This window comes from Uranotaenia lowii, chromosome 3, assembly GCF_029784155.1.
Source record: "Uranotaenia lowii strain MFRU-FL chromosome 3, ASM2978415v1, whole genome shotgun sequence".
Taxonomy (NCBI): Eukaryota; Metazoa; Arthropoda; class Insecta; order Diptera; family Culicidae; genus Uranotaenia; species Uranotaenia lowii.
This window is the reverse complement of record NC_073693.1, coordinates 83,893,985-83,919,712: the sequence shown is the minus strand read 5'-3', so window position 1 is coordinate 83,919,712 and position 25,728 is coordinate 83,893,985. Positions and strand designations below refer to the sequence as shown.

At 33.5% G+C, this 25,728-nt stretch overlaps 1 protein-coding gene across 1 annotated transcript in view; it reads left to right on the top strand.

Moving 5' to 3' along the window:
• Positions 1 to 16,357: 16,357 nt before the first annotated feature.
• LOC129754298 (nuclear factor NF-kappa-B p110 subunit) overlaps positions 16,358 to 25,728 on the top strand; it is a 59,211-nt gene continuing 49,840 nt past the window's right edge. Inside the window, 3 exon segments of the mRNA XM_055750268.1 lie at positions 16,358 to 16,443; positions 16,964 to 17,242; positions 17,321 to 17,917. Coding sequence (XP_055606243.1) covers positions 16,365 to 16,443; positions 16,964 to 17,242; positions 17,321 to 17,917 — 955 coding nt within the window. The 5' untranslated portion in view covers positions 16,358 to 16,364.

The window sequence follows — 25,728 nt, the reverse complement described above, 5'->3', positions numbered from 1 at the left end:
CACAACACACGACTAGGAGCAAGCAGCTGTTGGTGTTGGACGATAACTAAAATTTTTTTTCTCGCGTATAAGCTCTGAATTACGATTGGGCAAATGGTTCTCCATACATCTATTTTTATAGAACAAGTTTGTGGAAAGTGATTGACGATTTGTGGTACCGTGATAAGGCGACATATAACGGTGATCATCTTTTTTTTGTGTGTAGCACTTGTAGTTCAATGGGTGACAACTAAAATGAGGTAAATAAAGTGGTAGTATTGAGAGATCAACACTTTGGAAACTGTCAACTCGACAGAGTGGAACAAACACGTTGATCGGAAGAGCTAAATTATTTCGGACATGGTGTTTGCTCAGTCAATTAGAGGTTTTTGTGAGCACAGTGATTCTTATGTTGTGGTACAGCTGATTGAGAAAAGCCAAAATTTTGTGTCAAGGTGTTATGCTAAATGTTATGTCTGTGCCTCAATATATGAGAAATAGTACCTGGAAAGTGACGATTCTTTATTTCAATTGAAGTTATGATGCCAGATAAATTCGTGCCTGTTGCATATCACACTGAAAACGATTCCTTATGAATTTCAAATTTGTACTATAAAAATGCAGCTGCAACTGTGACGACTGTTTGGGTTAAACCCTTTTGTTTTGGAAAGATAATACAATATATATTAATTTAGTAATCCACTGAGGTGGGATTTGTGGGACTGCATTAGCTCAGAAACTCATTAGTTTGAACAATAAAATTTATTCGTCGGCCCTTACGCAGCGTCTTTTTTGCGGAAACGAATGCATTCTTGTACACATTAATGCCAGTGTTGAAGAATGATTCAAAATTGGGAAGAGGGGGATTTGTTGAAAATTTGGTAAACCACAATTTTCCTACTAGTAAAGGTGTTCATTCACAATTGTTTCCAACGATTCTCAATGAGACTCTACTTGACAGATTAAAATGTGGCGAAAAGGGGATTTCGGTTTTAAACATGATATAATCCCTAATAAGATTTCTTTCAGAAGCATTTGTTGCAAACTGATCAAACCTTAGCATTTTCGGAGTTTTTCGAAGTATAAAACATAAATGGACCGATTTGAGTAAGAGTTCAACTGATAAAGCTGTCCAACTTCCCGAAAATTTTCAACATCTTGAATCTTTATGAAATTTATTGAAGAGGAAAAAATCAAAATCACTGTTCAAGAGGTTTAGTGAAAGTTATAGGAAATTAAAAACTGAGAAAAATTGAAAATTTTTATCAGTGATCGATTGTGATAAAGAAAATATCTGCAAGAAAAAACATCATACAAATCCTGTTGGCTTCCGAAAGGTTAGTGCTAGGTTGCCGAAATCACACAAAAATCTATAATTTCACAGAATTTTGAGCAAATTTTCATCACAGAATTTGTGTCACAGAACACAGAATTTTAGAAATTTTCATAGATTTTACAGAATTTTAAATTTTTGGACGATTTTTTCAAATTGATTTTTTAATGTCAATATAAATTTTGGATAATGACCTTTAAATTGGAAAAAATATGTTAAAATTTGTGATGTTTATTGTTTTTTCAAAAGTAAAATATAAAAAAAAACAATTTGACATGATTTCTGCATGAAATTAATGGAATAAGTATCACAGAAAACCGTCACAGAATTTTTGGGTAAAACCACAGAATGTCAGTATTGTTTTTCGTCAAAAGACAGAATTTTTTTCGGCAACCTTGGGTTGGTTTTGTCTGTGGTATTAACGTAAAACTCTGGAAGTTTCGGATGACAACAACCCAGTTTTTTTTTTCATTATGACTTCAACTTTACAAATTGAACATTATCAAATCCAACAAAACTATATGAAGGGTTTGGCAGGGAAAGTCACGCTTTATTCCTCCCTTGCAGAGGTCGGCATTAAAGCGCTATTCGCTAGTTAGTCCGCTACATTTTTTTATATATTTATTTTATAACTTTATTTTTAGAAAAATTACGGCTGAAAAAACTCCATCACCTTGCAGAAAATAACATTTATCAGCATTCCGGCTTGAAAAATGGCACCTAGTGGAGTTTGTTTTTCCGTTATTTTAACAGAAATCCCGTAATAGAATAAATTTGCCAGCAAAAAAGTAGCGGACTAATTAGAGATTAGCGATTTAACGCCAGACACAAGAAAAAACCATATATCAGCATTCTTCCTTGACTGATTTCTTGTGGTGGAGTTTGTCTATCTGTTAGTACAAACGTTTGGTCCAAAATTGAATTAAAACGATAATTATTTGACAAAAACGGAATAGACAAATTAGCGATTAGCGCTTTAATGCCGAACACTGCTCCCTTGTTCCTGTATCTTTTGCGGTGAAAAAATTGGCATCTTTGAAAATTTGCCACATTTTAGAGGAGACTCTCTGTCCAACAATCGGGAGATCTAGGACAACTTTTTTTCAATTTGCGTCCTAAATGCAAAAGTAAGTTTTCGAATGTTTCTTCAAGTTATTCCTTAATTGTGATTTTTATTTACTGGAATATTCAAGTTACAAAAAAAACTTAATGACTAGGTCAAGGAAAACAATCTTTACATTTTTAGCTCAAATATATTGAAACTTCAAAAATTAATAATTATACATAACATTTCATTGAAAAAGATTTTGAACCTCTATTTTTGGTAAAGTTTACTATTGGTAAGACTATTGGTAAGATTTCATGACTTAAAAATGATAACTTACTAGAAATAGCGGTAAAAGTAAGTGTTAAGGCCAATCCCTTAAAGTTGCTGGTTCGGTAAACCACGGAAGATCCCCGACGTTTGAAATTCAACCAATAATAAATTAACACGGCACTGTGAATCGATCACGGACTTTATTACTAAAACGAACACTCTACGATACAAAAAAGAACAGTGGACTGTATTGAATGCGACCGATACGGGTGGTTTATTGGTTCTATCTGACTAGCCACTTTCTACCTAGCTATCAAAAGTTCACAATAGCGGCTCGAATCCGTTCGGTTATCACACATTCCCTTTCCTACGCTATAAGGGTATATACGGACGATAGTATTGACGAAAAATTGGCCTCAGCCATAACCTCAAATTTTGATTTGCTGGCGGCCTCACCAGTGATGCTAGGTGCGTTACTAAAATCAGTATTTGCTTGTTTCAAACTAATTATAATATTTCCGAATTGATTAATTTTTTAACTATCAACAGCTAAACGTTTGAGTTCAATACGGGGAAGATAAGCTATCTTTTGCTAATGAATGTTCAAGGTGAATTAAAAACATCTGAAATATATTTTCATGTACTGCTCGGTAGATTAAGAAAGAGTTGTTTCTAACTTCTAAACGAATGCAAAATCATTTACTGTTACAAACAAGCTTAAATGAAAGCCCCATTTATGTTGAATTTGCAAATAATCGCCCGCATGCTCTGACTATTTTAAACAAATCCACATAATTCGCTTCTTGGCTTAAGTGTGCGATACAGTGAGTTGTTCTTTCGTTCAGATAAATGATGCGTTTAATTTCACATTCGAATATAAATCTACGGGAAAGTTGCAGATTCTCAGTACTCATGAAAAGGTTTCTCAATAACAATGCTTTTAATTGCATCATCATCGTTTCCAAATATCAATACACTTGGCAGCCCTGAACACCCAAAAAAATCAAAACACGAATATCTGTGTATCACTTTTCCACAGGGCGAATTTGTCGATTTTAGTACCGGAAAATCGCGTTTATTGTGCGCCCTTCTCAAAAATCGATTCTGTTCTCCCATGGTTTGAGGTTAGGGCTGAGGCCTTCTGTTTAAGTAGTGTTCGTGTAGAACTGTCAATATATCCTAATTGACTAGGTACCTAGGTACATATTTCTGCACACGCACTGCTATCTCTAGCAATTATCACTGCAGATACGTGTGGTATGGATAAAACAATTGATGCTGATTATGGGTTGATTGGGATGTTATTGCGCTCGGCTCGCGCTGCTGTTTTTTTTGGCGTTAACAGTAAGTAAAAAAGCCGTAGCAAATTTTAATGGTGTTTTGTTTATGTTCATTCTATTGAAGACAGAATGCAGTTTTAAGTTGAGTGAACAAACTTACAAATACTGTTAAAATTCACTTGTGCTTTAGCCCAAAGAATTTAGAAAAAAATTGTTTCCTGAATCCGAACAAATGAAACAAATCACAGAATTTTGGAAATTTCTCAAATTTTAATACTACATTTTTATAAATCTATATTTTTTATGTCAATACTATTGAATTTCCTAATTTTCTGCGAAGATTTGATAAGATCCGTAATGTTTATTGTTTTCCATAGTAAAATGAAGAAAAGACTCAAATTGGACACGACTTTTTTTAATGGAATTCATAAAAAAAGTATCACAGAAAATTCTTACAGCAATTTTTTTTGGGTAAATCCGTAAATCAAAAAAGCAGAATTATTTTTCTCAAAAACACCGGATTTTTTGCGGCAAACTTTCTTTGGACACAAATCACAGAGTTTTGGAAATTTCCCAAATTTTTAATACTTTATACATTATTATAGAATTATATTTTTCATGTCAATACTATTGAATTTCCTAATTAGAAGTGCGAAGATTTGATTAGATCCGTAATGTTTACTGTTTTTCCAAAGTTAAATGAAGAAAAGACTCAAATTGGACATGACTTTTTTTTTTAAATGGAATTCATAAATAAAGTATCACAGAAAATTCTTACAGCAATTTTTTTGGGTAAATCAGTAAATCAAAAAAGCAGAATTATTTTTCTCAAAAACACCGGATTTTTTGCGGCAACCTTACTTTGGACATCTTTAGGTTAAGCGGTTAGTGCGAATTTTTTTTAAACTGTTTTGGTAATCATGGAATTAATGTGGCTTTGTGCGTTGTTTGCAAAATTATTTCAATGCTTTCGTATATTTTCTTTAGTGTTGCAAGTTACGGTTTTCACGGCTTTTTCTATCAAATTTATCTTTTTCAGATGAGTAGTAAATGTAATTTGACTACTCACCGATATGCTGACAAGATCTGGCTGTGTATGTCTCGTGATTTTGAAGTCGTCTTCAAAATTTGTACTTTTTCCGAAATGTTGGCTTCAAAAACATTATTTCATCATAATCAAATGCTAAATCCGAAACTGAAATTTAAAAAAATCTCAGTAGAACAGTTTTTGAGTTATTCTCCAAATATTGAATTTAGCAAAAATAAAAAAGTTCTTGTACCTACATATATTCAATTATCTCGAACTGTATAACATTTATTTTAAATTTCCTTTTTGCTTAGTAGAGGTGAATAAATTAGCTATCGATCATTTTAACTTCCTTTTTTCATATGATCAACAGTATAATTGTTGATATAAGTGAAGTTGTGATAGAGTAAATAATATAAAATGCATTTTGTTTTTGAAAAAAAATTGGTTTTAATGACAGATTCAGACTCGATGGTAATATTAAAAAAAAATATTTTCTCTGTACCTTAAACGTCAATTTAAAAAAAAAGATTTCAAGTGGTTATTTATTAAAATCGTCTGAAAATTTAAGAAGTTATGGTTATTTTAATAAAAAAGTAATATTTGCATTTTTGAATGATTTAACGAACCGCAGTGTACTTATCTTAGTACATATAGGAAGAATTAAACATGATAAATCACACTCGATTCAAGCTACAATTGATCATTAACTTACAAGAAGGTCAAATGCCAAATTTGAGTAAGATCTGACCATGGGGAGGGGTTGCTTGAGTCTCAAACGTGAATGAGATTTTAAGGTATTTGGCACGAGACTAGCAAAAATACTGGTTTTTCATTAATAACTTTTCTTCATTCACTTGCGTTTATGAATATTGAATATTGAATTGTCGTTTTACACGTAATGGCCCCCAAATAGAATTATTTTTCGTAAATTGTGTTTTGTGTTTTATTTCTGAGTAACAATCATTTTCAATGTGGTTACTTAAAAATGTTTTCTCCACAATTTCTGAAACTGATTGATGGCATATTTCAGGGCTAGAAGTTGATCACTTTTTAGTAATTTTGGTACTTTTTTTGAGCTGGTAACTCACCATTTGTTTTAAATTTTGTCACTAAAGTCATTATAATTATGAATTCAAGTATAAATGACTACATATTACCTTTAAAAACCTTTTTTGTCAATTTGCTGAATTTCATTAACAGGTCGGATTAGATTATCCGTTGACGCGAATATCCGTGACTCAATTATTTGTTTTAAAGACCAATTTATCCATACATAAAAAATGTGTTTTCGTCAATGACCATACTGACTGGACACTCGATTTCGTTTTCTGGATAATTTTTCCAAAAGTGCGCAATGTCAATTCCAGAGTGCGCATCGATCGATTTGAAGAAATGGTATCCCAGTTAGGAAATGCCACCCAACTTTAAAAAAACAGCAATTTCTACGATAAAATCGGGCTAAACAGGTACATCTTTCCTACGGGGCATTTTTTGTCAAATTGGGTATTGCGTCGGTATTGCGAACCTGCAAAATCTGACAACAAAAAATTAGACAGAAAATGGTTGAATTTTTGTTCTAAGTGTCATGTCAGTGTGATCAGCGGTTTAAGTTTCGTCTTTTTTTTTATAAAATATTATGTAAGACATTAAGTGTGAAATTAAATATGCGAGAGTATTAATACATACGTTTCAATTTTTTGCGATTCAAACATTTATATCTTTTTTCAATAGTAAGGTTTTTCAATAGGTTTTGTTTGAGCATAGCATCTATTTTTGCTTCGTAAAATTTATTATATTTTTTGAATGTGTTTCAACATTTTAATGTCATCATTATATAACTGATATCTAATTCTGAATTTTTAATTTCTTATTCTCAATTAAATCAAAATCAAATCTACTAAAATTTGAACGTTTCGAAAATTTTGACAAGACGTTTAGCAGAAAAATTTCATTTAAAAAATTTATAAATTTGCACTAAAACGTTTAGACAGCTCGGTTCCCAAGTAAAAAGGCAGATCATGTTCGTTTTTCCGAACAAAATTTTAAATTTTAAACCTTAGAGTTAATGTTTGCTCATAAAAATGTAACTTTATAATTTTGCAAAAAAAAGAAAGAAATGGAGGATTTTTGAACCAAAACGAAACTTTACAGAACTCTAGACATCAATGTAAATAAAAATGGATTTCTGTCTGTATGTCTGTCTCTCTGTTCCCTTTAGACTCGGAAACTACTGAACCTATTTTTGTGGAACTTGGCATGTGGGGGTATTGGAGGCCGGGGAAGGTTCCTTTTATGGTTGAGACTCCTCTCCCTTACAGGAAGGTGGGAGGGGGTCTTACAGGCAAAAGGCAAATATTTGCATAACTTGAAAATTGATCAAGCAAATGGTACCAAATTTGGCATGGGAGAGGATTCGGATACGATATACGATTCTATGATTATTTTAGACCCCTCCTCTCTTACAGTGGGAAGATAGGAAGGAAGGAGGGGGTCCTCCATATATTTCTTGTAATAAAGGAGAACAAATCGAGCAAATGGAACCAAAAGTGATCTGGAAGTGTATTTGGGACCGATAACATGAGTCGAAAACTATGCGAGCAAATGAAACCAAATTTAGCAGAGGAGAGTATTTGAATACAAAAAATATTTCAATGATTATTTTAGAACCCTAACTTCTTCTATTGAGAAGACAGGACGCAAAGAGTGGTGCTCTCATAACATTTTTATTGAATAACTCGAGAACTATTGAAGCAGGTGGAACCAATTTTGGCGTGGAAGGGTATTTGAGTGCGAAAAAGGTTTCTATTGATATTTGGTGCCACTCTTTCTTCCAGTAGTGAGATAGGAAAGAGGAGAGAGTTCCTGTATATTTTGAGAACCAATCAAGCGAATGGAATCAAATTTGGCATGGAATGGTATTTGGATAAGAAATATGTTTCTATGATCGTTATAAACCCTTCCGCCTTTCAGTGTGAAGAGAAAAGGGGGTATGATAAAATAACTTTTTCAAACATTACGTACCTTTGGAAGGTGTAGCAAAGCAGACTGGGTCAGCTAGTGTGAAATAAAAAAAAAGTTCAATATTTACTCAGTCTGTGATAAACTGTATTTTCTTTTTTACCATGAGCTTATGAATTCTTATAAAAGTTCAGAAAAAAAAATTTCGTCAACGGAAATACATAACTTTACTGATATCTGACTAAGCAGTTAATGGCATAGAAATACAAAAAAAAATCAATAGTTTTTTTTTGTTTGAACAGTGTAAAAAATGAGATATTTTTTTTCATTTTTTAAGGCTTCATTATTGCTAATTGACTTTTTGATGCATTAAAATTGTTGGAATTCTTTTACAGTACTAAATTATGTCAGAAAACGTGAAAAAAATTCAGGGTCATACATATATAGGCTCATATGTAGCAATGCCTTGCACACTTTCATGATTAAACGTCTATTGCAATACTTGTCAATTCAGCTATAAATATGACTGTTTAATTCGGATCCGTGAAGTCAGTTCAATCTAGCAGAAGGAGAATTCTTAATGTGAAAAATTCCTGGCTGATTTCGCTCTTCATAATCACGCATTTCAGCCTTATTTTCATCTTCTGATTCAATCAAAAATTGGCTTTCTACCGAGAATGAAGAATTCTTTTGAACGAAATGAATTGTGGTCTATTCAAAATCAGAATAAAAGAAACTATTTTCTTCTCTGTTGAACATTATTACAATCTTTCAAAACAGAACTTTTTTTATGACGTAACTTTTCGTAAGAAGTAGAATTATTCAACCAAGTAGGCTTACAACAAATATTAGATAGTATTTTTTATCCCTTCAAATCGACCACGTATCAGATCTTCTGGTAACGATCGTCAAATTTCAGTATATCGAATCATCCTTTTATCAAGTCAGTTTAATCACAATCTTTCAGACCATTCACTATCGTTCATTAGATATACTTCAAGTAGAAAACAAACGTAGTTCCTTGATATTTTTATAAGTATCCTAACATTTAAAACATCCAACTATTTTTTACCTGATAAAGTTTAACATGACTTTTTGATACTTATTGAGTATTGATCACACTGAATTGAAACATTTCTGAACTCCTTCTGAGTTTTTATAAATTCGTTTTGTATAGGTCTATGTAAATATCCACACAAAAGGTTTGATAACTGAACATATTACATGTGAAAAGTATTAAGAATTCAATTCGATTCTAATAACATCTAGTACAATTATGACAACCTAATTTCTAAGCATTTAGTTAGCCTACATCGCATAAATCTCGTTTGCCAACCTTTGACTTATATAAAGAGACAATAACTTCAGATGATATTTACATTCAAGGGTTTTGCCTCAACTAACATGCATAATCTCGTTTGTTTGTTTGAATGCTTCGCATGTGCAATTAACATAAAATATTAAATAAGAAATCAGGTACCCTTAAGTTACTGTGTGTACCAAGCCTTTTAAAGTTACGTTTCGCCTAGTTAATGTTTTAAGTTTCCACTTGACCATCATCGGCGGCACAGACATGGATGGAACAATTTCTTCCCAGGGTATTTCAACTTTTAAGCAAACAACAATTTCAGTGCAATTTTGCTGGGCCCCATCAAAGGGTAAGGCGCTTCGCACTTTGCAAATTCCAAATGATAATAATATACAGCGGAAAACGCATTCTAATTACTGTTGCGTCGCGCCGCCTTATCATAAACTCATGTTCAGACTGCAGTATTTGCATAGGAAGTGGATATACCACTGCACTGCACGCCCTGAAGCCTTAATCACGTTTTATCCGGAATTGGTTAATGCGCGGGGGCGCAAAAGCGTCTGTGGGATAGTGCTTAAATGTTTGGAGGTTGCCTACCAATTATTCTTGTTGTAGAAATTAAGTTTTGCTCCTTTGAAGGTGCCTACGACGGATTTTTATCATCGAAAATCCCCCCACCCTCGGCGGCTGTTTGGCAGATGTGAAAAGTTCTATGCAAATGAGGGCATTCGATTTGAATAACCTGTGAGTAAGTAATTAGGCGCGAGATTGCCCAATGTTCTACGCGTGGGTGGTCGACTGACTGTTTCACTCCACGTTTCAAAGAAAAAATGCTGATTTTTTCCACTGTTTGTTAATTATCTGGGACCGTGTTTATTGTCACTTTGACAGGATCTTTTCAATGCGCTCTTTGAAAGTGTGGTCTTGATTACCTATGGTTTATTCGAACATCCAACGGAGTGTTTTATTGCTTGATTAATTATGCAGGGATTGACAGCAAAAATCACCTGCTTCCAGTTTTCCCTAGCTTTCTAGAAGAAAGTTTATACGAACGGTTATAAAAAATTACATATTGATATAACTGAAAATTATATTTGTAAATTTATTCTTTTACAAACAAGACACAGTATTACTTAGATTTCAGTTCTTAGACACATTGTTTGCTACTAGGTGGTCAAGAATAAACTAGAATAAAGTTTATGTTAGTTACTACTACAATTGCATACCTAATTAAAGAAAAAAAAATGACAGGTCATTTGTTTACAAAGTTGAATTATGGATAATTTGACGAAAATACACATCTTTTAGAGCAAGTTCACTGGTGTTGGGAAAAAGTGATAGAAATATTGTCCCTTTTAGCACATTTTGAAAATTTTGCCATGCAAAAACATTTTTAAGATCTGTGACCTTCAAGTTTTTCAACAACACGTGTTCTATTTTCGCATGCTGTGATGCAAAAATATCAATATTTCTATCACATACGGCTGAAATAGAAACAGTGCTGTAAAAAATACAACGCTCAAAGATCTTGAAAACATTTTTGCATGGTAAAATTTTCAAAATGTCAAAATTTCTACCACTTTTTCCCAACACCAGTGAACTTGCTCTTCAATCAGTAGTATGTATGGCTGATTTAGCAATGCATTATAATCAACTAGAATATACTTACACCAATATTACAATGCTATTATTGAAATATCATTCTAATCGCAGTTTGTTTCATTCCAAGCATCGAAGTCTTCTCTGGTAGTATAAGCTAGCGAGAATTTTCCTGCACTTATTCGGGTCCGGCAAACCCTGGAATTTGGTGTCACAATTTTGTTGAAACCAAGGAGTTATGCAATAAAAATCAAGATATAAAACATTTTAAAAAGATTTTGTTTATCGAAACACATCCGCAGATTTTTAATAGTATTTTGGGCTTCAATAAAATCCCTCAATTTTTAATGTGTTAAAAATTGTTAAAAAATTTCATTATGAACATGAAAATAAAAAAAAACTTGATTCGAGTTTTTTGGTGGATTTTATGAATAAAATAAATAAATGCAGCAAAATCTAGGCTCTTTTCAACCAAATTCGGATCTTTCTTAAATTTCATATTAAACTAGCCCGGTCTGCTTTGCTACACCTCCCAAAAATAAATGAAATGTTTGGAAATTATTTAAATTTAGTTTTTTTAGGCATCATTCAAAGTTCAGCATAATTCAAAAGTAATAGCTTTAAAATGAGAGCTGTAACTTGAGTTTTGAGCTGCACTATAAAGATGATTTAATCTAATTTTCTGAAATTTGATCTCTGAATTAGTTATCTATGATCTGGAAGTTTTGCTCTGTTGTATAAGCTTCATAGATTTTTTAATTATGCCAAAATGTATGTTTGACTGGTATGGGATCATCATCTTTTCCCTCTTTCTATGCGAAAAGGGCTCACGAACTACTGTAGATAGTTTTTGTAGTATCTAAATAACGTCAAATTCCGCTGCGTTGGTCTGAAAACTTTTCAAGATTAAAGGAGTGTCTCAAATTACAACCTCCCTTACGTCATGCGTCATATGGTTTCTATTGCATTGTATAGAAGCCCTCCGTTCCCCTTCCCATTCGCAATACAACAACATTTATATGGAACTCCCTCCGTCACTCCCCCTCTCCACACTGCGAGGCAACATTCATAAAAACATTTCTCGTACTCATATACCTTCCCATGTCAAATTTGATTATATTTCCTTCATTGCTTCCCCAGTTATACCAACAAAATTGTATTGGGCCCCCCTCCCCCCTTCCTACTCCCTGTAAGACGGATGGGGTTTCAAATAGTCATAATACCCTTTCTCGTACCCGAATAATTTCCCATTTAATATTTGATTCTATTTGTAACATAAATTCTTGGTTCATGCAAAACAATTGTATGGGAGCTCCCCTTTTCCCTAACTTTATCCCTAATGGAAGGAAAAATATGTCTCAAATAAGTATATAACTATTTTTCGTATCCAAAAGCCCTTCCATTCCAAATTTGGTGCCAGTGGCTCGATAAGCTCCCGAGTTATGCGAAAAATTGTATGGGAGCACCCTCCCCCTTTGAAGATTTCCCAATGGAAGAACGCAGGGTTCTTAAAATATCAAAAAAAAAATAAATCATAGAAATATTTCTCGTATTCCAATAAATTATAAAGAAGCCCCCTCCCATTTCTATTTCTCCATTTGAAGATGGGAGAGGTACCATAGAATTATTTTTCGTACCCAAATACCCTTCCAAGCCAAATTTGATTCCATTTGATCGAATAGTTCTCAAATTATGCAATGAAAAATATATGAAAGCCCCCGTCCTCCCTTCCTAATTCCCCACTGAGTGATCTGATAATCGTAGAAACATTTATCGTGCTCCAATACCCTCCCATGCCAAATTTGGTTCCATTAGCTTGATAAGTTCTCGAGTTACGTAAAAAAATTGTAAGGTAGACTCCCTCATCTCCTCACTGAAAAAAGGGAATGATACCAAATATTTATAAAAGCATTCCTCGTACTCAAATACCCTCCCATGACAAATTTGGTTTGATTTGCTCAATCAGTTCTCGAGCTATGCAAACATTTGTCTTTTTTACAACATTTGTCCATCCTTCCAGTGATAGGGAGGGATTTCAAACTATAATATGAACTTTCCCAGGCCTCAAAAGCACTCACCTGCTTAGTTTCAAGTAAATCGGCTTAGTAGTTTCTGAGTCTATATGGAACAGACAGACAGACAGACAGATAGAAATCCATTTATATATAGATAGATGTCCGGAAAAGTCGGGAGAACATCGGAATAATCAATAATATACTTTGGTTTAAGAGACCGGAATATGTTTATATAATCTGGGATAACCCATCAGAGAAAAAAATTGTCATTAAAAAGCTAATTGAAAAATTGATTTTACGTTGCGTATTCATTATTGCATGTGTTTTTTTTTTCAAAATTCGTATAAATACGGCTCAAAATATACAATAATTAAGCAATTTTTATTACATTTTTTACAAAACCAAATTTTCACATCACTTATTGTTTTGTAGGACAACTTTTGACATATTTAGACGATTTATTGTATTGAAACTTTCTGCCATTGTTGAAAGGGGGAGAAACCCATATAAATCTACTTACTATGCGACAGAGCTCGAACAATTTTTAATTTTTTTTATCAACTTGGCACAAATCGTGGTTTTAAAGAAATAAGTTGATTCAAAATATCATTAGGCATTTTTCGATTTTGTAAACCCATACAAAATAACCAGGAATATGACAATACTCGAATCATTTTTAAGAGATTTTCATATATGGCGTGATTAGAGTTGGCAAACAAGTTTTGTTAGAGATAACTTATTTTATTTTAAAAACTTCTCATTTTTTTTACATAAAATTTCATCAAAATTCGTATGAAAACTTTTGTTTGTCTATCTGTTCTCTATTGTCTTAGAAACTACAGAACCGATCAACATAAAATTTGGTATGTAGCCGTTTTCAAAACCGGGAGTGATTTCTTAAATACTTTCAAAACCCGCCGAATTAAATGAAAACGGGCTCCCATATAAAATAATTAAAGATATGACAACATTTTGATCGATTTACGGAAACTTCTAAACCGATCAACGTTTAATTTCATGTGTAGCCGTTTTCAGCACCGTAAATGGTTTCCTATAAAACTTTCAAAACCCTTCAAAATTTACGGAGAGAGGGCTCCCATATAAAATTATCAAAAATGTGACAAAATTTAAACAATTTTCATTTATTTCTTGTTAAAAATTTATAAACGTAAGCATTTTGACATGATGAGATGGTTATAATGTATTGATAATATATTGTTTTAATAGATCCTTCATATTTTAATGAATGAAGACTCTCATTCATTTTATTGAAGATCTCTCTTACTTTTGTTTGTAAAGGGTGGCTCATACAACTTCCAAACCTTCAAATTCAATTGAAACTTAAGGGCACAAAACTAGAATCTTAACTTCCATTAGTTTATTTTTTAATAATGCACATGTGTTTTGGAAGCCAACTAACTGATTTGGTTTTAAATATTTAATTTTTTATTTAGCTTTATTTAGCTTTTTAATTTTTTATTTAGCTTTGTGTAATGTTTGCCTAAATTTATAGCCCTTTGTCGTGAAAGAAAGATGTTAAGCAAAAGTGTTTCCATGAACTGTCTTTCAAAAGATTTTTTTTCTATTTTTTAGAAATATGTATCTCATTAATTTTTCGACAAACTTTTGATAAAACATTCTAACTTGTCTTAGTATTCAAATTTTAATTATAGTTGAAAGCACTCTCAAAGTATTCTGGTATAAAATTTTTTCTAGAAATCACATAATACGCTCACATAAGGTTTCCAGTTTGCCCGGATTTATACAGGTTTGCTTGAAGATTTAATGCAAAATTTGCGAACAGTCTTGCCCGGTCTGGCATTTTGCCAAAATTTCATTGAAAAATTAACTGGATATTGCCCGGATTTATTCACATTATTTGTCAAATGAAACCAAAATACAATAAATTGTGTTGTAGATTTTTTCTATTTATTCTTCCAAAACAAATTTTAGAGCAAGTTTTGCTAAAATATTCATGAAATGTTTTTCGGAAGCCTAAAATACGATTTAAAACCTGTAGATAAGTTTTGATGGAAAACATTTTTTTCATTTTTTTTTCTTGATTTTTGTTTAGTAATTTCTGGATTCGACAAAATTCTCCCGGATATCGCCCAGATTTTTGGTCTTTAATTTTGAAATCCAATGCTCGGATTTTCCCAGGTTTGTACCTGTATTAAGTTGCTCGGATTTGTCCGGCCTGCATACGTGCTGAAAAAAATCTGATAACCTTACGTCCACAACAGTGAGGTATCGGTCAATTTATTGAAAATAAAATTTCATCAGGCAAATCCCGTCACATTCTTATAATCGGTTTTTACCGTTTTTGGAGGATCATAAAAAGTTATTTCCATTACATTTATTTATATGAATCTTCTTCGCACCTTAGCTATAAATCATCATCCTACACACAACATAAATGGATAGCACTTTCTTTTCAAAGTAGCAGTATTAGTGCATTTTTTTTGTTTCGATTATAATGGTTTTACATTCGCGACTTTATATCAACGTTGCAGTTGATAGACAGTTATTGAAAAACTTATCCGGTACAACTTTGTTTGATGTTTGTTTACACTTGGACTCGAACTCGCAGACATCGGCTCAGGAGGCAACTGGGTTGCAAACTGAGCTACAATTATCACAAGCCACTGTAGTAGTGCATGAAATTTTTAATTTAAACCAATTCCTTGGAAAAATCGATAAAAATAGAAGCGGTATGTTACCAAAAGTTAAATTGTGTTCTTTGGAAGTCTCATGCTGGCTGAAAAAAGGTTTTCAAAGAAAATTGCTATCCGAGTCACTAGTGTGTATTTTGTTTTTTATTCATACCAAAAAATGAAAAAAAAAAAAAAAACAAAAAAAATCACTGGCTTCAACGGGATTTTCGTTTGTTTTATTATCGAAAAATTAGTTCTGATGCTGCACTATATGTTTTTTTTTAATGAAGAGGGAATAAATTTTACCCGTTCTTCGTAAATCGTTTTAAATTCTCCTGTTTGTTTTAATCGCGTTGATTCGAATTGTACATCTCAGTATTTTGACCGGATGTTAGATAGCCAATATCGATAACGGCTATCACTGTACAACCAACAGATAATAGGTAATACTCGACAAATTTAGAAACGGGCGAGTGCTCGAGAGAGATCGAACCCTTTATTTACTACAACCACTTCAAGCATCTCGTGATTGTCCGATAACAGAAAATTCATTCATTGATGCGAAAATGGCACTGGATTCGACAACTGGGGAAAGGTTGATAAACGTTACGTTAGGGGTATGTTCGGGCCGCGCCAAGCCGGGGGAACTGATAAGCTCAAATCCAGGTGAGTGAGCGATGACTCCGAGCTACCTATATCAGTAGGACGTTTTGCCCGGACAACCTACATTGGCTCTATGAGTTTTACTGGGGAAAGGTGTGTAGTTCTACCGTTTAGGAGTGATTTTGTTAGAATTTGTTGGAATCTACGTCATTCGTGGACTACAGCTTGATTTGGTGGACTTGGAAGCGTCAAGTAGTGACATAAGACGTCATTGTTATCTTGATTTATGGGCACGAGGCGAAGTATGCAGTTTCAAAGTTTCAGAGGAGATTCCCTGACGCAGCTCCTGTGTCGTCATTTTGTGGGTAAATATTTTCATTATTCTTCTGTATGTTTGGGGACAGTTCATCGACATAACGTAATACAGGTGAATCATCAGTGGGTCAATTACATGAAAATATTGATAACATTATCGCGGCGGATTTTCGGGTATGACAGAGTCTTCACTGATTGACCTGTGTCATAAGTCTTTTGATTGGAATGACTCAATGTCACGAACGAGTATCCGAGGATAGACCATGCGCGTGGGTGGATGTTATGTTGATTCATCTAATGTCGAATAAGGTGATTGAGATGAAACAGAAGCCGATCTTGTTCCAAACATTCCGGAATATCCAGAAACAATGGAACAAGCTACACCCACGCAATCTTACAGGTTGCGTATAGCTTGTTGGAATTATTTTGTTTCACATTCAACACTAATGAATCAGTAAGCGTAATCTCGAACGGTCGCCTGGAACCGTTACTTTCACCGACGTCAATCTATGCTGAGCCGGGTTACTGATGAAGCATTTTTTTTCCTCTCATTTTTCATTTCGATCGCAGAGCAACAACAACAGCTATCGTCATCGCCGTCGTATTCGGTTCTTTCGATGGAGTCCTCAGCATCCAATAGTGCAAGTGAGGGTTCGAACGCCAAGTACCAGTCCAGCAATTCGCCATCCAGCCAAAGTAACATGTCCCCGCAGTCCACCAACAGTGACAACAGTTCGTACAACATGCAAAATTTGAACATCTCTACCAGTTACCATTACTACAGCCCACAGTCCGTTGGAGGAGAAGATGGACAGCTTCAGACCTTCACCTACACAGCTCACGGCAACGGTAAGCTAGAATCTAACTATTTTCCCGAAAATCCTCGAATCCTAACGAGCAACCATCCTTTCCGTTCCCCTCTCTTAGCCTCCGAACCACAACGGATCGAACTCTCGGTGCCACATCTTGTGATCCTGGAGCAGCCGGTGGACAAGTTCCGGTTCCGGTACCAATCGGAAATGCACGGAACCCACGGTTCCCTGATGGGAGTGCGGACCGAAAAAAGCAAGAAAACGTTCCCGACTGTAGAACTTCGTGGCTATCAGGGCGAAGCCAAAATCCGATGCTCTCTCTTCCAGGTGGATCCATCAAAACGGGCCGCCCATTCCCATCACCTGGTCATCAAAAGTGGCGAGATCGATCTTGTGGATCCGCACGATATCGAAGTCAATGCAGAATCCGGGTACGTGGCCATGTTCCAGGGCATGGGCATTATTCACACCGCCAAAAAGAACATAGCCGAGGAGCTGTGCAAGAAAATCAAGAAACATCGCTCGGTGGAGCTGAATCGAGATCTGACCCTGAGGGAGGAGCACCAGATGCACAAGGAGGCGGGCGAGATGGCCAAATCGATGAACCTGAACCAGGTGTGTCTGTGCTTCCAGGCGTTCCAGGTTGATCCGGTGTCCGGCCACTGGACCCAGCTGTGCGAGCCGGTTTACTCGAATGCCATTAACAATATGAGTGAGTATTTAGCTGAATCTTGATGAAAATATCCCTATGAAAAAAAATGTCCTACCGTAACCCTGGGTAACATTGATCACCGGGGTAACTTTGTTCAACTTGAAATTTTTCCACCTAATCATCAACAACTAAGAGCAAGTTCACTGGTGTTGGGAAAAAGTGGTAGAAATTTTGGCATTTCGAAAATTTTACCATGCAAAAATGTTTTCAAGATCTTGGGCGTTGTATTTTTTTACAACACTGTTTCATCACAGCTTCCGAAACTACAACACGTGTTATTAAAAAACTTGAAGGCCACAGATATTGAAAATGTTTTTGCATGGCAAAATTTTCAAAATGTGCAAAAAGTAACAAAATTTCTACCACTTTTTCCCAACACCAGTGAACTTGCTCTAAGTCTAAAGTTGAAATATCTCAAAACTTTTTTCAACGTTTAAAAACCCATAAGTTAGGTTTCAAATTTGGTTTGTTTTAGAAAATTTCAAATGTAATTAAAAATGTCGTTTCGAAATCTTGAAATATCTATTCTTTTTTCAAAGGTGCGCAAACCCACCCTTCCTGATGATTTAAAGCTATTAGAAGAAAACAGGTTGATTTATGTGAGAGTTCAACTTGTTTCCTTAATAAATGCATTGTTTGGGTGTAGTTGTTGTTGTGGTTTAAGGTAAATTTTTGATATTAAAAAAGGTACATTTTCCAAGAGTAAGGCAGTCTATGAAAAAAAGGCTAGAAACCCTATCAAATGGTAAAAATTAAAGGAAAAAAAAAAGGGAATAGCGTGAGGACCTAGGGAATTGAATTAAGGCAATATTTCATTTGCCTTTGTTGTAAAAATTTTAACAGTAAGATAAACAAAATGAAGCTCCTTAATTTATGCAGCATCATTGTCCATCTTTCGATTTTATTTGTTGTTCAGCCTTAACACATTAAGGACCTCGATGTTGTTTTTTTTGGATCGCGAAGAAATCTTAACCAAGAAACACCGAAATTCTATAAATAAACTAGCATTTGTAAAAATTATGAAGGTGTTCTGTATCCTTTATGATCAAGAAAATTGGTTTAACCATCAAAATAGTGACTGATCAATGTTACCCCAAAGCATTAAATTCTAAACAGAGACGAAATCGATTTTTAAATAAAATTTAAAGTAGTCTTATATATTTTTGCATCCATGTTTAACTTTTTTTTTTCGATTATAGTCGTTTTAACATCTTTATGTCATTCACGACTTATACATATCAACGATGAAGTTGGCTTACAAGTCATGGAAAAATTTATCCGGTACAACTGTGATCGATGTTTACTCTTGGGCTCGAACTCACGGACATTGGCTCAGAAAGAAACTGACTTGCCAACTGAGCTATATCACAAGCCCATCCATGTTTTACGTTCATAGGAGTCCAGTACTGCTTTTAGAAATATGAAACATGCCACATTCCCTTTAACAGAAAAAAATAATCGAAAAACCCAGTGTTCAATCTTACCCCTACGGAAACAAAAATAAGGGTATGAACTTAGAATATTCAAGTTTATTTTAGTTTTTCAGTTGGAACCTTGAAATTTGAATCTTAATTGCTTGAATCAGCAATAAAATTTCAGTTTCTAAAAGAAATCGAAGCTCACATTTTTCTCTCAACAAACTTGAAAAAGATCTAAATTTTATCCTGAGGATAAAATGTTTGTTCTTGTTTTTAAGACCTAACGAGAATATAATACATCCCTTAAAAATATGTTTTAAAAGATAAAAATACAAAATAAGCGTTGTTTTGATAACTATTCTTACTTTCATTTCTATCAGATTTTTGGAAATCCTTAGCAGATGCGTAAGGTTGCCAGAATTTTATCAGCACGTATCCAAGTCAAAAAAATCTGAGCTATTTTATTTTAAAACTTGGCGAAATCCGGGCATTTGATTCTAAAATTTACAATCAAAAATCCGGGAAATATTCGGGCAAATTTGGTCAAAGCCCAGACTACTCAACAAAAATCAAGGCAAAAAAAACACTTGAAAAGAATTTTGTTCGTGAAAACTCATCAGCAGATTTTAAATTATATGTAAGGATTTCAAAAAACCTGTAAAGATTATTTTTATAAACTTGCTCAAAAATTTTTGTTTTGGACGCATAAATAAAAAAAAAACACAATTTTTGTTTGTTTGTTTGAGTTGGAAAATAAAGTGAATATATTGGAGCTTTTTGCAATGAAATACGGGCAACCAGGCCGGTCCGGACTTTTTCCAAATTTTGTATTAAATATCCGGGAAACCAGGATAAAATCAAGCAATCTGGCAACCTTACAGATGCGGCATTGAAGGGTTAAAAAAAAATAAAATCGGTTAGGCGGTTTGGCGTTCTAATTTGAAACTAATTATTTTGTTGTGCAAATAATAATGGGTCATTCTTAATTTCTAGCTTAAGTTTGGAAAAGAAAAACAAACAAAATACATAAATGAAACAAAGTATTATGTTAATAGAAAACAAAAATATCAACCAAAAAAATATCAACTTGAAAAATGAATTGTTTAAAGATGCATATGAATAGAATTTTTATAAGCTATAAAAACATTTGAAAATTTGAAAGAAGATAAAGAGGAAAATTTAGAAGCAGAATAGCTTAGAAATTCGAAACTGCGAGCAGCACATTGGAGTCGATACTTTTTTAAAAATAATTTCCATTCCTTCTCCAAAACTCTAAACCTTCCTTACAGAAAAAGAGGTTAAAATGATAAAAGCTAAATAAATAAAAGAGTAATTAAAACAAATTAAACAAAATTCTCGAAACAATACGAACCTAATTAAAAAATTAAAAATAATAATAAAATTTGGAAAACTGTTTTTATAATGTTATTAAACATTAAAAAAATAAATAAAAAAAAAAAAAAAAAAAATAAAATAGAAACAAAATAAAATTCAATTGAAAATATTTAAATCAAAAACATTTGAAATAATTAAAAAACCGAAAATGAAAAATAATCTAAAATTTTGAACAAATAATGAAGTTAAATTAAGGGTCTTAAATATTATTAATCCTTATCAGTTTTTGAAGAAATAATTGTTTTAAAGTTAAATAAAACATGTTATTCGATCCTTCAAAGGAACAAATCAACCCAAAATTATATTTTTAATTTCTAAGTAACAAATCAGAAACATTAAAAAAATCTTTTCTAATTTTTTGTTCTTCTCAATTCCATAATTGTAACTCATGCGCCAGGACAAACGGCATTTGAAAATTTCTATGTTAAGTTTTGAATCGCTACTTTAGTATTCTTGATTTCGATTTTGAAATGACGATTTTTTTATTCTTATTTCGCATAACGGGATTCGAGCTCGATTCTGAACTTTTAATCGTGTATGTCTCAACATTGAAAACTACATCCCTAATTAAGAATAATTTTTGGAATCCTTAAAAAATTGAAATCCTGTATTAAGAATTAAAGAATTTCAGACCTGATTCTCGAATCTCAAATTTTTACTTTCACAGCCTGAATTCCGAAACATTCTGACTTTCGAAATTTTTATCTCGAATTCCGAAGGTCAAATCCTGAGTCTGATATGTATATTCCTGTTATATATCTATATATATAAAAATGAATTTCTGTCTGTCTGTCTGTCTGTCTGTTCCCTATAGACTCGGAAACTACTGAACCGATTTGCGTGAAACTTGGCAGATGGGAGTATTGGAGGCAGGGGAAGGTTCCTATTGTGGTTTGAGACCCCTCCCTCTCTCATGAAGGGAGGAAGGGGCCTCCCAAACTATAGACAAATTTTTGCATAACTCGAGAACCAATCAAGCAAATGGTTTCAAATTTGGCATGGAGTGGTATTTGGGAACGAGGAATGTTTCTATGAATATTTGGTACCCCTCCCCCCTCTCAGTGGGGAGATAGGAAGGGGGGAGGGGGGCTACCTTACAATTTTTCATATATCTCGAAAACTAATCAAGATATTGGAACCAAATTTGGCATAGGAAGGTATTTGGGTACGAAAAATATTTCAAGGATTATTGGGGACCCCCCCTCCTCTTTCCAGTAGAAAAGGGGAAGGTGCCTCTTTTATAATTTTTGCATAATTCAAATAGTTATAAAGCAAATGGAACCAAATTTGGCATGGGAAGGCATTTTAATACGAAAAATATTTCTATGACTATTGGAGAACCCCCCCTCTCTTTTCAGTAGGGAGATATAAAGGGGGGAGGGGTCTTCTTATAATTTTTTACATAGCTTAAAAACTAATTAAGCAAATGGAACCAAATTTGGCATGGGAGGATATTTGGATACGTAAAATGTTTCTATGATTATTTCAGACCCCTCCCTCTTTCCAGTAGAAACATTTAAAGGGGGGAGGGGACCTTTTTTATAATTTTTTAAATATCCGGCAAACTAATTAAACAAATGGAATCAAATTTAGGATGGAAGGGTATTTGGGAACGAGACATGTTCTAATAATTGTTTTAGAACTCTTCCTTCTGGAAGGAGTGGAGAAAAGAAAGAGGGAGGGGAGTTTCATACAATTTTTACTGCATAACTCGAGAACTACAACAGCAAATGGAACCAAATTTGGCATGAAACGATATTTGGGTACGAGAAATGCTTCTATATTTCTATGTGAATCAATTCCATTCTTGCAGAAGGATTGGGAATATAGGAAGGGAAGAAGAAAGCTTACATTTAATTTTTCTTTAAACCAAATCCGAGAAATGGACAAAACTTAACATGGAAATTGTTTTGATATGATTCTATGATTATTTGACACACCATCCTCTTTCGAGTGAGTAGGTACATAGGAGGAGTGAGGGGGTCCATATGGCATGGAAAGGTATTTGGTTAAGATATATATTTCTACGATTGTTATAGCCTTATACCCTTACGCTTTACTGTGTAGAGAGGGGAAGAAAGGGGGCGGTTCATAAAAAAATTGTTTTAATGCTTGAAAACTTATCAACCAATGGAACTATAGATGATATAAGAGGATTTTTGGGTTCGAAAAAAATGGGTGTTATTATTTATGATCACGACCTCCATTCAGCAGGGGGTGACGGGAAGGACAGCGGGAACTTTCTTATCAGTTTCTTAGCAAAAATTCAGAACATATCAAGCAAAAATTACCATATTTTATAAGTTAGATTGCTTGCATATGATTAATTTGAGACCCTTCCACCTCAGGGCGAAGCTTAAAGAAACAGATAATAATTATCAGATCTTTCAGATAGATACAAAAAATAGTTTTAGTCATCTTTGTATTGCAATTCAAAACTCCAGCTGCAGCTCTTATTTTATTGCGGTTGCTTTTAAATTTTGTTATAATTTGATTTAAAATAATGCAAACGAAACAATAAAAATTTGAATAATTTCTGAAAATACCATTTGTTTTTGAAAGGTGTAGCAAAGCACACCGGGTCAGCTAGTTAAGTTATATTTCATGACTGATTGTTTTTTCGTAAATTTCTCATTTCAAAATTTGAATGCCAGAAAACGCATTCCGAGCCCAAAATTCAAGTTCAGTATAGAAAATTTCAAATTTGAAGTTCAAACTATCAAAAAATTTCTAATATCCTGTATAGTTAGTTCAAAATAATGTTTTCGAATCCTCTAAATCAAGTTTAATTTTGATTATAAATTTTAGCTCTGGCTTCAAAAATGGTAATTCCAAATTCATAGTAACAATTTATCAAAAATATTACTTCAAATTTTACTATGCGCTTTTGTGATGTGTTTCGATATTACTACTCCGAATTATAAATATTAATTCATAAGTTCATTCAGAATTTGACAAAAAAAACGATCTCAAATGCCGCATTATATTATCCAAGTTTCGAGCTTTTTAGTATGATTTTTAAATTGCATCACGTGGAAAACGCTGTAGAAACTAGACTAGTTGACCAATCCTTTTCAAATTTTCAATCAATGAAGAAAAAAAGCATTAGGTAGCTTTGGGCATATTTAGTTTATTAAAATTAAACACCATATTCGTACCGGTTTCCATAGTTGGTGATACTAGCTTGTCTTTGGTTCTGACTATTTCAAAAAAATTTTTTTTGGAGTATGCAAGAGCGAGAGGTTGCAAGTTGAACTTAAAGAGTAACTTACTAACAATACTTCCCTTTTCCTCATAGACTACTAGGACGTGGCCGGCGCCGTTATTAATCATATAAAAAAGGGAGAGCATCAGTTTTGTACAATGAGAATGGCTGCTAATCCCAAGCACCATTCTTTTGGACTTTGTGCAAAATTGATGGCCTCGATTAATCACGGAGTAGCAACCATTGGCGATGTGAAACTAGTTCTGCTTAGCCACGCCAGCGATCATGGAATTCGAAATGTATAGTTTGAAAACAAATGTAAAAAACACGAAGTTCCTTTAGAATCAATTTTTAAAAAAAATTGTAAATGAAGCATTTCGAGTTCAATGATTTAAGGTGGATATGAGTAGTCAACCAAGCTAAGCTAAAATTAAACACCATATTCGTACAATCGAATTTTCAGCCTAACAATATTCATTAAATTTTGTACAAAGTTTTGCTGCGGCTTTTCCTGTTCAGAAATCTATTTTTCTTAATTTTCCCCAGGACTGAGCTCCTCGAGATATTTTCGTAGTTGTTATCTCAAAATAATCCAGTTATTTTCGATGGGTCTTATGTAGGTTCTCCAAGGCATACGTTGAAAAAGGAAATTATCCAAAATAGTTTGAAATAGAGTGGAAGTCTGCTCTTTAGCTTGAAAGTTAGTAAAATAATATTTAAGTTTTATTTTATCAGAAAATAGATGAAAACATAAAAAAAAACATTTGGTTTTCTTTTTGTACAGAGTTACCCCATAGTGCTCTGATCAAAGAATAGAAATTTCACCTAAAACTGTAATCACACGTTTGTGTTCATGATCACTAACTGAACATCGATTTTGACTGAATGTAAAATGTTTGATAACAAAACACGCCATTAACTGCATTATTCAAATTGTTTTCAACATTTCCAGAAAAAGATCGAGATTTTTTCCGAATTTTGTACAAATATATTTGCATCGTCGGTCTTCGAGTGATGCACTTTTTTCCAACTTTAAAAAAAATCAGCGATTGAAAAATACAGTGTCAACAATACATTTCACACTATTTTTATGCAAATTTTCATGAAAAAAAATATTCAATGGATTATTTTCTACAGCGTTTTTCCCGTGATACAATTTGAGTCGGGGCAGGAATTAATTCTAAAAATTGCTCTAAATTTCGAATTCGGGTTTCATAACTCCAAATTGAAAATTCCCGTAAAGTTTCGTATTAAAAATTTAAAACAGACAATATCGGTACAAATACCACAAAATTAAAATTCTTCACACATTTCGGCATGAATTACGAAAAATTAAAAAAAAAAAACTAAAGCATTTAAACACCTTAACATTGATCTGGAAAGGTTGCATATCTCTATATCAATACATTTTTATCCCTAAAATTTGTACAAACCCATATCATCTTACTAAAGGGTGTCCACGATGAAATTGCCACACTACAAAATTGCTCTAACTTTTTAACCGTTAAGTAGAATTTAATTAAAATTTGGGTGGATTTAGTTCACAGTTCATTGTGTGCATCCGGCAAGTTTTAAACTCGCGGAAATGGAGTCGAAAGAACAGCTTGTGCGTGATAAAATCTTGCGCATTCATCACGAGAACAAGTATCTCTCGAATCGTTCCATCGCTAAAATTGACTACCGAACGGAAGCCCAGAAGTGAAGGAAAAAGTATTCCGTACAACACCAAAAATCACAACCGAGTAGTTGGGGCCTTCAACCGAAACCCGAACGCCTCCATTCGGGATGTGGCT